This window comes from Ruditapes philippinarum, unplaced genomic scaffold, assembly GCF_026571515.1.
Source record: "Ruditapes philippinarum isolate M1 unplaced genomic scaffold, ASM2657151v2 ctg959_1_1_1_1, whole genome shotgun sequence".
Classification (NCBI taxonomy): domain Eukaryota; kingdom Metazoa; phylum Mollusca; class Bivalvia; order Venerida; family Veneridae; genus Ruditapes; species Ruditapes philippinarum.
In genome coordinates, this window is record NW_026858792.1 from 103,602 (window position 1) to 118,880 (window position 15,279).

The following is a 15,279-nucleotide window of genomic DNA, read 5'->3' on the forward strand; positions in this document are numbered from 1 at the left end:
TTGTTTGCCCTGTCTTTCTTGTTTGTTTGTTTTCCTGCTGGACTCATCGCCGTTGTTGCTGTGTTGCTGTTAGATGTTTGCCCTTTGCCCACAGTTTGACTAAATTCCGTAATACCGAGTTGTGTTATCAATCCTCATTCTCATAATAGATAAAGCTATTTATATATTGACCTTACAAACATAGTTAACGCGTAAACCTGTATTTGCCTTGCTATTATTATCAATGGTTTTTGTTTAAAAGTTTACTTACGAATAGTTTGCACTTTGCATTCACATAGTTTAAAACATTCATATGTAAACATGCGAATATTACGTCAGTTGGATAATTTTGTTTCTTTACTTCCTTGATCGATGAATAAGGTTTTTTGTATACGTAGGATATACGTTATGACATTTTAAAACTTAAACACATTTTACTGTTGTAATATAGATTCTACAGTAATAAATATGGATACTATACGACTCAAATTAGTTCTTGTTCTTCTTTTGGGACTTATAACAACAATAAGCGCTGGTAAGTTTATTGTCTTATTTATTATTGGACAGGAATACTTATAGTGAAAAATAATTAGATGATGAAAGATAAAGTAAATTAAAATATGTATTATTATACGCCGTGTGCACGTCTATTCAGCAATGGGGAAATTTTAGTCTTGCTTTTGTTTATTTTCTTTTTCTTTTAACAACATCACACTGTTTTCAAATTTTCTAATAAAATAGTTTTTCTGATGGACAACATGTCACCGAGATTTATTTAATTAAAATGAACGTTAAAGTGAAGTGATAGTGCCATGTTTAAATATCATACTCTTTTAAATGTATGTGAGAAGTTAGCAGTTAACAGTGAGCTAAGCAAAAAGGCATTACGATTTATATAGGGAAATCAATGATCTGCTGTTATGCACAGCTGGGTAAGCAATCTAGCAGAACATTCAAAAATAAAGTGTAGAAATGCTTTGCCGGTATGCTCAGCTGGGTAATCAATCTAGCAGGCCATTCCAAAATATAGCGTAAAAATGCTCTGCTGGTATGCTCAGCTGGCTAAGCAATCTAGCGGGGCATTCCAAAATATAGTGCAAAAAATGCTCTGCTGGTATGCTCAGCTGGCTAAGCAATCAAGCGGGACATTCCAAAATATAGTGTACAAAATGATCTGCTGGTATGCTCAGCTGGCTAAGCAATCTAGCAGGGATTACTAAATATAGTGTTAAAATGCTCTGCTGTTATACCTAGCTGGCTAGGCAATCTAGCGAGGCATTCCAAAATAAAGTGTTTTTAAAGCTCTGCTGTTATGCTCAGCTGTCTATGCAATCTAGCAGGGTATTCCAAAATATAGTGTAAAATACTCTGCTGGTATGCTCAGCTGCCTAAGCAATCTAGCGGGGCATTCCAAAATAAAGTGTAAAAAGCTCTGCTGTTATGCTCAGCTGGCTAAGCAATCTAGCAGGGTATTCCAAAATATAGTGTAAAAATACTCTGCTGTTATACTCAGCTGGCTAAGCAATCTAGCGGGGCATTACTAAATATAGTGCGAAAAATGCTCTGCTGGTTTGCTCAGCTGGCTAAGCAATCTAGCAGGGCATTCCTAAATATAGTGTTAAAATGCTCAGCTGGCTAGGCAATCCAGCAAAGCATTCTGAAAATTAGTTTAAAATGTTCGGCCGGAATGCTGAGCTGTTAATGCAAACTAACAGGGCATTCTTAAATAAAGTATAAATTTCGTTGGTCTGCAACTGATTATTTTGCACTTGTAGACTTTCTGAAATATTCAGTGCCAAAGCAGATAATGATATTTTTTAAAACTTCTATGGAATCCTCAAGTGTCTCCAATTGATTCTGGGACGATATCAGGCTTTCAGGAAGTTTTGGTGTTAATGCAGATACTGACATTTGTGAATTTTGTAGGACCATCCAGAGTCCATTTGGTTGGTTTGCGAATGTTTCTGGAACACTCGCAGACTTTCAGAAATTGTCGGTGCCAATGGAGATAATGACATTTTTCCTTTAAAAGGACCCTCCTGAGTCTATTTTGTTGGTCTACGACTGATTCTGAGTCACTCGCAGACTTTCAGAAATTTTCGGTGCCAATGGAGATAATGACATTTTTACTTCAAAAGGACCCACCTGAGTCTATTTCGTTGGTCTGCGACTGATTCTGAGTCACTCGCAGACTTTCAGGCATTTCGGTGTCAATGCAGAAAATGATATTTCTGACTTATCGGGACCTTCCTGAAGCCATATTTTTGGTCTGCAACTGATTCTGAGGCACTCACAGACTTTCAGGAATTTTTGATGTCAAGGCAGATATTGACATTTCTTACTTTTAGGGACCATCCAGGGTACATTGTTTTGGTCTGCGACTTATTCTTGGACAGTCACAGACTTTCAGGAATTTTTGGTGCCAACAGAGAAAATGACAATTTTAACATTTTTGACCATCCAGAGTCTATTTCGTTGGTCTGCGACTGATTTTTGGGCTCTTGCAGACTTTCAGGAATTTTTGGTGCTAATGCAGATAATGACATTTTAGAGTAAGAATGCTCTGCTTATGAATTAGGGGTCCTTAAAAGTAAAAAGTCATGATCTTCAATGGCACTTAACATCCTGAAAGTCTGCGAGTCTCAAAGAATCAGTCGCAGACCCAAGTAATGTACTCTGGCGGTTCCCTAGAAGTCAGAAATGTCATTATCTCCAATGGCATCAAAATTCCTGAAAGTCTGCAAGTGTCCCAAAATCAGTCGCAGACCAGTGAAATGAACGCTGGTGGGTCGCTTTAAGTCAAAAATGTCATTATCACCTTTGGCACCACAGATTCCTGAAAGTCTGCGAATGTCCCAGAATCAGTCGCAGATCATAAAAATGGACTCTGGCGGGTCCCTAGAAGTAAACATTGCCATGATCTCTATTGGCACCAAACTTTCCTGAAAGTCTACGAGTGTCCAACAATACGCTGCAGGCCAATGAATGGACCCTTAAAGGTCCATAGAAGACAAAAATATGATTATTTCCTTGGCACCAACCATTCCTGAAAGTCTGCGAGTGTCCGAGAATCAGTTGCAGACCAACAAAATTGACTCTTGAGGGTCCCTAGAAGTCTAAATTGTCAATATTAGCATTGGCACCGAAATTCCTGAAAGTCTGCGAGTGTCCATAAAAAAGTCGCAGGTTAATGAAATATTCTCTTAAAGGTCCTTAGAAGTCAAAAATATCATTATTTCTATTGGCACCAAAAATTCCTTAAAGTCTGCGAATGCCTCAGAAGTGCTTAGAAGTCGAAAATGTCAATAAAACGTTGACAACAATAAATCCTGCAACTCAGAATCAGTCTGCCAGCTGAGCATTCCAGAAGAGCTTATTAACACTATAATTCAGAATGCACCGCAAGATTGCTTATCCAACACAGCATTTTCACACTATTTTTCAGAATGTTCTGCTAGATTGCCTAGCCAGCTAGGTATAACAGCAGAGCATTTTTACACTATATTTAGTAATCCCTGCTAGATTGCTTAGCCAGCTGAGCATACCAGCAGATCATTTTGTACACTATATTTTGGAATGTCCCACATGATTGCTTAGCCAACTGAGCATACCAGCAGAGCATTTTTTGCACTATATTTTGGAATGCCCCGCTAGATTGCTTAGCCAGCTTAGCATTCCAGCATAGCATTTTTACACTATATTTAGTAATGCTCTTCTAGATTGCCTAGCCAGCTTAGAATTCCAATAGAGCATTTTTACACTATATGTAGTAATGCTCTGCTAGATTGCATAGCCAGCTTAGCATTCCAGCAGAGCATTTTTTCACTATATTAAGTAATGCCCTGCTAGATTGCCTAGCCAGCTTAGCATTCCAGCAGAGCAATTTACACTATATTTAGGAATGCCCTGCTAGATTGTCTAGCCAGCTTAGCATTCCAGCAGAGCATTTTTACACTATGTTTAGTAATGCCCAGCTAGATTGCCTAGCCAGCTGAGCGTTCCAGCAGAGCATTTTTACACTATATTTAGTAATGCCCTGCTAGATTGCCTAGCCAGCTTAGCATTCCAGAATAGCATTTGTACACTATATTTAGTAATGTCCTGCTAGATTGCCTAGCCAGCTTAGCATTCCAGCAGAGCATTTTTACACTATATTTAGTAATGCCCTGCTAGATTGCCTAGCCAGCTTAGCATTCCAGCAGAGCATTTTTACGCTATATTTAGTAATGCCCTGCTAGATTGCCTAGCCAGCTTAGCATTCCAGCAGAGCATTTTTACACTATATCTCGGAATGCCCCGCTAGATTGCTTAGCCAGCTTAGCATTCCAGCAGAGCATTTTTACACTATATTTAGTAATGCCCTGCTAGATTGCCAAGCCAGCTTAGCTAGCCAGCTGAGCATTTTAACACTATATTTAGTAATGCACTGCTAGATTGCCAAGCCAGCTGAGCGTGCCAGCAGAGCATTTTTTCACTAAAGCTAGGAATGCTCTGCTAGATTGCCAAGACAGCTGAGTATTGCAGCAGAGCATTTTTACACTATATTTAGGAATGCCCTGCTAGATGCCCAGCTGAGCATACCGGTAAAGCATTTCTACACTTTATTTTGGAATGCTCTGCTAGATTGCTTACCCAGCTGAGCATTCCAGCAGAGCATTGACTTCTCTATATAAATTGAAATGCCTTTTTGCTTAGCTCACTGTTCACTGCTAACTTCTCACATACCTTTTAAATCATCATCTAATTTTATAACAAATTACTCACGTTTCAGTGAGCCAGTGTAATGTAAGTTCAGAAGGGACCAAGGTGTATGACTAAAATACGCAACGGAGATTTGTGTTGGCGGTACGGGCGCAAAACGGAAATATTCTTTGCAAAACAGGCAAATCGTATGCTTACTAGGGATTATCCAAATATTCGTGGACATTCTTTGTTACGAAAAATATATTTGCGATATTACTTTGAAATTCTTACACTGCTTAGAAGAATAAATAACAAATAAACACAGAAAAATTCATGTTAGTAGCTTCCTATATTTCAACAATATTTAAGTTTACATTACACATGTCGGCGACAGCGGCACATACCAAAAAGTATTGACGTTAACGTCATAATAATGTACAACTTGTGCTTCAATGTTACGCAGTCAATGACGGTTACTGCTCCTCAAAGTATTGTCCATTACTATATTTCTTATACCACTTAAACACTAATGATCATGAAATTTTATTTTCACTGTTCGTATGCTGATTTTTATGAAATGTTTTTGTAGGTGCCATTTCCAAATTACAACAAAATTTTATGATCGTTTTATGATCGCGCGATTTTCTAATTACCGCGTGTCGTCATTTTCCCGTTGTAAACAATATCGGCGTCTGCCGTATCTAGCGATATAAACAAAAATTAACGGACAATGACGTCCATTGTTTCTTAACAATTGCTTAAATGACATTATAGAAGAATCATGCGATGTTTAGCGGGTTTTTAACGTTAATTTTTTAGTTTTTTTTGCAAGAATCAACGATGACTTACTGTGCTTTTCTACCGTGCGCCGGATGCCGTGTATGTGCTTTTTTAAAAGCAATATAAAATCATTATTTATTGACACAGTTAACTGTTCCTTTCAAAATGTGTGAATAATATTCTACAATGTATGCTGATAAGATGTTCAATAGATATTTAAAAAGTCCACGAATTTTCGGATAACCACTCGTATTCATGAAAATAATTGACATTTAAGTTATACTTAGAACTCCGCGAGTCGGATGTGTCGCCTTGTGAACAATATAGTTTAAGAGAAATGGCCAGGACAAAAATGAAATTTGAAAATCAACAAAGGACAATAACTCAAAAAATAAGAAATGCAGATCAGCAGTTTCTGTGCATTGCACTTCTTATCAATAAGATCTATCATCCTATTAAGTTTCAAGTCTAAAGCTTTTATATTTTTTGAGAAATGGCCTGGACAAAAAAAGTATGAAAATTAACAAAGGGCAATAACTCAAAAAATAAGAAATACAGAGTACCAGTGTTCTTAGGCACTGCACTTCTTATCAATAAGATTTATCATCCTATTAAGTTTCAAGTTTAAAGCTTTTATAATTGATGAGAAATGGCCTGGACAAAAATAAAGTATGAAAATTAACAAAGGGTAATAACTCAAAAAATAAGAAATGCAGAGTACCAGTTCTTGGGCACTGCACTTCTTCCTTATGAGATTTATCATCCTATGAAGTTTCAGGTCCATAGCTTTTATACTTTAGGAGAAATGGCCTGGACAAAAATAAAGTATGAAAATTAAGAAAGGGCAATAACTCAAAAGAAAAGAAATGCAGAGTACCAGTTCTTGTGCACTGCACTTTTTATTTCAAGTCAATAGCTTTTATACTTTAGGAGAAATGGCCTGGACAAAACTAAAGTATGAAAATAAACAAAGGGCAATAACTCAAAATATAAGAAGTGCAGAGTACCTGTTCTTGTGCACTGCACTTCGGGTCTTTATAAGAAACATGCATACCAAGTTTGAAGTCAATCCGACTTATAATGACTGACTTATTCTCCGGACAAGCTTTAGGGGACGCCGACAACGACGCCGACAACGACGCCGACGACGACAACGACGCCGACACCGCCGACAAAAGTAACCAATATATGTCGCCTTTTTCAAGGCGACACAAAAACAGATTAACTGACTGAAAATAGTAAATTTGTTTTAAAATGAATCACAAATATTTGCAGTAGGTTATTTTGAAGTGTTTTCTTTTGCCTAGATATTTTATTATATTTAGTGGTTCTTTATCTACATTCCAGGCAAATATGCAATCTTGTGTTTAATGAAGAATTTTTCAATAAGTAAACAATACGTAACTCAGAATTTATTATATTTAACAATTCATATATAACTATTATTTGCTATTACTGACATATTTTTGCTAATTGTAGATTAAATAACAGTTCGTCCTAAAAATCAATCGAGCATTATGCACTTGCACCAATATTTAAATGGACATATTTTCGGCGCAATGGAGCTATTTTTCTTTACCTCTGTCTTTGTGTTGAATTTTTTTTTAATACCAATCATTTCATTTTTACTTCTTATCCAATTTATTTGCTTTGACCAGACCTTTCAATCGTTGACGCAACAGACACATATTTCAGAATCTCAGACATTACTTTGTGAATTTATGCATTAGGTTCCCTTTTTCACAAAAATATGCAACGTAATTATTAAACAACGGTCACATACAAGGTATATGAAGAAAAATTGATTTGTGCTTCGGATATTCAACTGTTATAGAGAACAATTGTGCACGTTACTGTTCACATCAATTGACGGCGTCTTTGATATGCAGCACCAACATTTAACTTGTTTGGGACTAAAAAGAGTTTGTTTTTTTCCGGACATATACAATTTATAATTTCTGGTATGTTTGCTGGACACGAAACATGAGAATTCTAATAATTACCCTTTCTTAGAATTTCACCTTTCGGATCAAACCTTTGAAGGCATTTCAATAGTCTTCTAAGGTAGACACCGGGATATTGAAGAACCAAGATGTTTGCGATGAACAAATATAGACCTGAGAGGTCACAATAGTCCAATGGTGAATACGGAGGATTTGGAAGAACATCGATTTTTTTGCTTCAGAAAGTTTTGCACGAAAGATCCCTTGTGCGATAACGCGTTTACATGCAACAATCTTACATTTCCAAAACCTGATGCAAGTTTCCGTTTTCGAAAGTATTTGTTAAGGCTTCGAAGACTTTTTGTGTTGTAATATTTCGCATTGAAATTCAGAACAGAAACCTGAAAGCTGAGACCCTGAGCTGTATAGAAAATTGCGTTAATTATCTTTTTATACCAATGATCCATTTTGCATTGCACGGTCTTTAGCCAGATTTAGCTCAAATCTTGTCTTGGTGTTTTCGTATTGGCTAACAGAAATGATCCAATGTTTTGTCACCAGTGACGACATTTGCAAAATTAAACGGTGTATTGTCTTTTAAATTATCCATATGAAACTCGCATTGCCCACGTTCGATTTTCTGATAACATGTTCATCTGACACATATTTTTTTTTTCAAATCACTTTTAAAAAATAGTATAAGTTGTCACCAATGTGATGCCAACGATAATTGCTATTTGTCTCCTGGTGTATCTTACATCGGTATTAACTTCTCTCACTTTAGAAACCATCTTGACAGACGTTGATGTTTAGGGCAAACGGACATGTAATGGATCTTCAGTTGGAATCAAGCTAAATTTGAATTTATCAAACCAACGAATAACTGACATTTCATTTTGTCCTTACACAGAATAGGTTTCATACCAAGAAGACAACTTTACTTAATATAAGATCGTTTTTAAATGACATACACTGATCATCTTTTGTATTACAGTATCAAGTAGACATTGTATAGCAGGCTATAAATACAGTAAAAGTGAACGGATATTAATTAGTGTAGTATAAATGTAAAACTATCATGTAAATTTATCCGTTAACCTTCAATCCCCCGTTCTTGCAATATAAAACAATATAAAGTTCTAGAGGCATTATTTTGTTTGTTTGTTTCATTTAACGCCTTTTCCCAACAGTATTTCAGTCATATAGGCGGGTAGTTTCCTAACCATCGTTCCTGGAGAGTTACACCAGTACTAGACTACCTTCCTCCACGCTAAACTACCAAAGCATCTCCCGGGGATCGAACCGACGCCAGAGAGATAACTGGATTAGAAGTCATCGACTCTAACCCCTCGACCAGAGGCATTAATATTTAAACACTCCTCGTATATGTGATGATTAACTTATTATACATCCTGGATAAAGTTATTGTTCTGTTTTGTCTAAATGAATGATGAACGATTTATTCATTAAATATTATAAAATCCAGACGAATTTCATTCTTTTATCATCCCAAACAAAAAGAAAATTTTGAACTTGTGACACATTTCAATTCATTTCGTTCAGTTGACTATTGACAAGATTTGTGTTAAAATCATACAAAGTCAAAGATTTAAACAGCTGTTTTTTGTTTGTTTGCATAATGTAGGGACAAGTTGACGTTTTATCTTAGATATGATAGAAACATCAACAAAAACAACCAATGCTGCCGATTTAAGGACGTTTATCCTACTGGTTTTGTTTCAAGAAAATTTACCAGATTTCCAAATGTTTATTTCACAGTACGTACATAAAAAGTATATCCATGCGAACAGAACACGTATAATTTATATTTGAATACTATTCAGTCCAATCATCATTAGAAATGATTTATGACATATATTTTTAAGTAATTGTATTAAGTACATATTGTAAATAACCAAGCAAGTTCTTATTAACTATTCTGCAGTTTAGTATAATAAATAGAACATCGAGGAATAAAGCAAACTTCAATGTTTATTATAAAGCAATTTCTATATTTCCTGCAGTTCAAACTCTAACGTATAATTTTTTGTGCTAAGACAGTGCAATTCTAGATTTAAAAAAAAATTGCAAATACAATTTAATACTCTTGAATTTTAATTAACTGCAACTATACCTTCTTGTGTTTTACTTTTCAAAAATCAAATGTTTGACAAAAACGTCATTAACTCATCATTTGACAAAACTGATCATAGACTACACAGATAAATGCACCACATGTTTGTTGTATGTTTGGTACACCATACGTAAAACATATGTGTTTCATATGTTTTGAAAAACATGTGTTTAAGAACATGTGTTTTTTCATCTGTAAAATAACATATGTTAAACAGGACCATTTCAACATTGCATATATTGAATGATTGTATATTATGTACTGTGTATGATAATGAATAAAATATGTTTAAACTAAACAGGACTGTATGAAAAACATGTTACAACAAACATATGTAAAACTCATGGTTATCACATGTTTTTCATATGAATAAGTTTTCATATGTTAAGTATGTGTGAACTTTCATGTGTTTTTCATATGACAAATTTATGATCATATATTTTGCAAGATTTACACATTCGCCAGTTTTATGATAAATCTGAGTCAATTGAAATTTATATACTCATTAATCTCTCCGTTAAGCATTTGTGATAAAATGCCAGTTTTCTAATTTAAAGTTTCCGTAAACTATTCAAGAAAACTTCATTGTAATAATTTTTCCAGCAAAAGTTTATCATATAAGTATAAATTTATGTGTTTGTTTGATAAAATAGAGAGAAATAAGAATCCCTAAAGAAAGCACAACACGGCAACATTGAAAATGTTGCCGGCTCGGTTTGATTGAGCCTGTTCATGGACGGTACTGTCAAGTGCAAACTACCGTCCACGCCCCCTAGCACCGGCTTAAGCAGAATTCAGCATTTCACATGAACTGGTAAAATTAAGAATTTTGAAACATCAGCAGATGTGTTCATATGGCGGTTATCATAGTTTATCTTGTACAGGCGTTCTTATCTTAAATTCTAATTAACAGCAAATAGGGAAAAGATCTGAATCGTCTTTATCTAAGACTTTAAAATATTTAACATACTTGAAAACGTTTGTTGAAGCAATCATTTAATCTAAAGCACTATCTTCGTCGTTAGAATATAATGTATATTCACCATTAATATTACCAGGGCACCTGCCATTTAATAAGTAAACATCAAATATGCAACAAAAATCTACTAATTCTTTACAAAAAATATTCCCGTTTATACTTTTCTCTTTTGACGTGGAGTTTTGAAATCCCTTCCTTCATAATCATTATTACCAAAAATATATTGAAGATCATCGATAGGAATGGGATCTAAAAAATCTCGGGTCCTAAAATTGTTATCACCGTCAAACAAAGGGTCAACATCTGGATAATCAAACTTAATTTTCTCAATTTTATCATACATTTGTAAAACGCCAGTTCTTTCAATCATTCTGCCATAGTACACTGAGTTTCCAGGTGATATGTTTGTTAATATATAATGATATCTTACAATGATAACATTTTGAAAAGTTTATCATCAAGACAACACAATTCTCAAGTTCTAAATAGATATTATGAATTATGCCCTCTTTATAAATTATATTGCATGCACTTTTACACTTTTAAGACAATCATACGAGTAAAGGCATATAGAAAATAACGGAATTAAAGCCACTGCAACATTTTCCTGATACCAAAATGAGAAATTGGGCGAAATGCAAAACGCCAAGGTAACATTTGAATATTCAATAAGCTGAATGGACAAACATGTTAAAATGATAAAATGATTAAACATTTATTGCACAAATATAAATAAAATAGTGATATCAAAATTTGTATAGAGCAAGCAATTTTTTTATGTATTTCGTAAAATCAAAATTGAAATCGAACAATTGTCATGGTTTTAGGCATATACACGGGACATTTGATTCACTGTTTAGCTGTCAAAATATCTTTAATGTGAGTTAATGATTTTTCTCTTGATAGGATATTAAGAAATTATTTTAGAGACATACTCAAATTCCCCCGCCCCACCCACCCCCCGCAAAAAACGGGGTTATTTTAAACAACTTTTATTTTGTATATGTTGTTTTGTATAAAGTGGCACTAGAATTGACTTAAGTTATTAAACTTATAAATTCTGGCATACCTTCTTTCCTGAAACGATAAGTGTACTGTATGTGTACTTTTATTCATAAACACATATATAATAATAATAATTTTCTTTTATATTCTCATTTTGGCTTTTATAATGGTTCTTTATTTTTGAATACTGTACGATATGTATATGCTGCAACACTTGAATAGCTACATGATGTAACTAGAACTGGTCGATACTTTCTCGCAGATATATATCCATGGATACGAATTTTCGGATAGTGTTCATTTTCGGACAAGTGTATAGACAAAGTGAAATATTCGCGAGAAATATGAATTTGGGCCGTAGAAAACTCGCGAATATTAGCGAAAATAAATTTCTTGCGAATAATAAGTGTTTTACAGTATGAATCGCATTCAGCGATAGTTCTAGTTGAATATATAAAAATTTTATCTTTAATTTATCAACAAATAAAAGAAAGTGTTTGTTTTCTAAATACATAGAGATTTATTTAAAAAAATACGAAATTCTTTGCTGGCATAAATGTTCATAAAATATTTTATTCCCTCAAATACACATGAAATAAAAAAGTGAAATATAGATAAATCACACCAAAAATCGGCACGCCACAGCCGGGACTCGAACCATGGGTGTCTGAAATGCTGGTCCAGTATGGTAAGCACTACACCAAATAGGCCGTTTTGCTTTCTACGTCCTATATATAGACAGATATATATGACCTCTTGCTTTAAATTTATTATATATAATTTATTAAAAAACGGAGATAAACGTTAGAATATACCTAAACCAAAATAGCACTGCACTATTAATAAATAAGTATATTTCACGTTTTTGTTGCTTTATTAAATGTGAATGTGTGAAAGAAAAGAAAAAAACACAACACAACAAAAAAAAAACATTTTCGTGTGACAATGTTAAAGAAAAACAAGTTGCATCTCTGAATTTGTCGATAATGTTCTAAGCGATTAAGACTGACCATTCATCTGATGAATAATATATATGACAGACCTTCCCTCACATACCATTGTACTTTTACTTAAACTTATTTGTAATTATTTTTATATCTTTTTATAGACACTGTACAACAAATATACATCAAAGACAACAAGGTACCTATGAAAGGAGGTGATATACAGATTGTATGTGAGGTATCACAGTTTACCAATGAGGTTGTTAGGGTCTATAAGACAGATTCCATGCCTCAAGACATTACCAATGCTACATCAATAACAGGATGTATTCCATCACAGTGTTTAGGAGGAATTATACCAAGACATACATTCAGTCCTAGCAGCAGTGGTATCACTATTAATGTCACCAATCTAAATAGATCAAAGGACCAGAAATATTGGACATGTGCAATCAACAACCAGAGACAAAACTTGTACCTTACTGTTCACAGTATGTACCATCTGTAAACAACCTTTAAGAAGTATTTTTTAACAAAATATGTATAGTCACTGTTCTGGTATAAACATTTTGTCCAATATGTGTCATGTTATATCAAAAGTAATTCCTTTCTTCCTTACATCGCTGCGATAATATTTTAAGTACTGTAATTGACTGGAATTATCCAAAAACAAAACTTTATGATAATTTTAGACATATTGTTACCTAAAAAAAAAGCCTCGTATTATTCAAGATTTTGTAGTGAAATCTTTTGTCACTCACATTTTAGATTCATGTTTAGCAAGTGTAAAAAGACACGTTTTATCACATTGTAGAAATATACAAGTTACATTCTTTCAAAGTCATGTCACAGGTGATATATACTATTTACAACAGAATAGTGATTGTAAATCTAATGATGACATACATCCCGTCCTATGAATAGCCATGTATTCGATATTTATAATGTTGAAGACAATGGTTTCTAAACTAATTGGCAACGCATTTTAATTCAAGTGATCATTCTTAAATAATATCGAATTTTTATCATGAACCGATTGCTTAGTTGAGAGCACTTTATTCAATTGGACTGAATACTAAAGTGATATTTAATCCAATTTTATAAATGTTACAAGTAATTGTTATAAAATTTTAATAGAAACAAATAGGTTTTACACATAACACGTGTTTCCCTTTTGGCAGTCCACGCTCTTATACTGCAATTGATTGTTACGTCGTCGGATTGTACATGTGAGAAAGCTATTCAGCTAGCATACGGAACGTCGGTGGTTCTACTCAGGTACCAGAGAAATGAAAAGAGGGGCGCCACTAACTTCATTGTTTTAGCTAATTGAATAGTTTTTCCGCTCATTACATTGAAACATGATAGTCTTAGCATGGACAGAGGTATACATTTATTGCAATCTTAATAAGAGATTGTAATAAGAAATGTGCCTGATTATATGTCAAAGGGGCAATTATTTAGCTTACTTTAGTCTGACATGTAAGAAACTTGACTTAGGGCAGATGCGACCGAAAGGCCTGAAAAAACTGTGCTAGTACGACGTAAAATCCGTAAAGCTTAATTATGAATCAGGCTGACGATGTTTCTTGTAACGGATTTTTATTTTTTTTTTTTGTTTGATATATGTAAGCGTGACATGTTTTTATACATTTTCCAATGAGTAAGTTCAGTTTTATGCAAACGCAAACTCCAAGCAGTGATTTCTCCAGATTCATGTTAATTTTCATGAAAATTTTGAAAATGTATTTAAAAGTAAATATGGTGAAGTGAACAAAGAAAGAAATCAAATATTCAATCTTTTAACTTTTTTTATGAAAATATAAGATTTCTATACATTTTTCTTAAGATTATATCTCTTGAAATATTAAGACTCATCTGGAGGCGTGCAGCTTTAAAATCTACTATTTTGTTAATCAGTTTTTTTTATTTTCCCGTTAATACCACATTGATTATGAAAAAACGAATAAATAATGAAGATTAGAATGTTTATTTTTTTAAATATGAGAGCAGCTTTACTGAAACACGCTCATTATACTAAAATGCAAACAAACTAAGATAATAACTACATGTATGTTATTGTTCGTGTCATACCCTTTGATCTTTATTTATTTAAACATATGTATGATGTGTAATTGTTAATCTCTTAAATCATGTCTATCATGTTTTTTTTAAGTTTTAGTTTTTGTACTGCTTTATTCTTGGCATCAAAATGATAAGACTTAAGAATATGGAGCTTAACAGTTAAAACAGGTATAGACATGTACCATTTCAGACTATTAATAAAATGCACAAACTGTAAAAATGTAAATAATACCTTTACATATCATAACATAAAAGGTTACAACACAACATCAATAACATAAGTTTTTTTTTCTGCAAAGTATATATGCTCATAGGCAAACTATTTTGACATCCCAAAGCTAGATTCTGAGATATTTTTTTATTCTGGTTAAAAGTCTTGTTCTTACACGCCTACTAAACAGTGGCTCTTTTACATCTTGGTGATCTGTTGTAGAGCTATCGACCAAAACAAGGCTGAAAAAGGTAAACACAGTTGTAAAAATATCTGTTTTTTGAAAATATGCTTGTTTTTCACAAATCGAAGAATGTTATGCCACGTAGAACGTTTTCTCATCAGTTTGCATTTAATTTCGATACGAAATACCCCAAAATGACGTTGCTATAACTTTTACTAAATATTGACTTGTGTGTTTTCTTTTACGTTTAGACACATTTTAGTGAATTCTTTACCGTAACGTAAAGGTCTGCCCAATTTATCGTGCACGAAACATGATCTCAACCTACCCTTTGACTTAACACAAACATATT

At 33.7% G+C, this 15,279-nt stretch overlaps 1 protein-coding gene across 1 annotated transcript in view; it reads left to right on the forward strand.

Annotated features, from left to right (window-relative positions):
• The first annotated feature begins 268 nt into the window (after positions 1-268).
• The window catches only part of LOC132754291 (hemicentin-1-like), a 60,704-nt gene continuing 45,693 nt past the window's right edge, over positions 269-15,279 (forward strand). The window contains exons 1-2 of the mRNA XM_060744905.1: positions 269-514; positions 12,612-12,938. Coding sequence (XP_060600888.1) covers positions 448-514; positions 12,612-12,938 — 394 coding nt within the window. The 5' untranslated portion in view covers positions 269-447. The remainder of the gene's footprint in view (positions 515-12,611; positions 12,939-15,279) is intronic.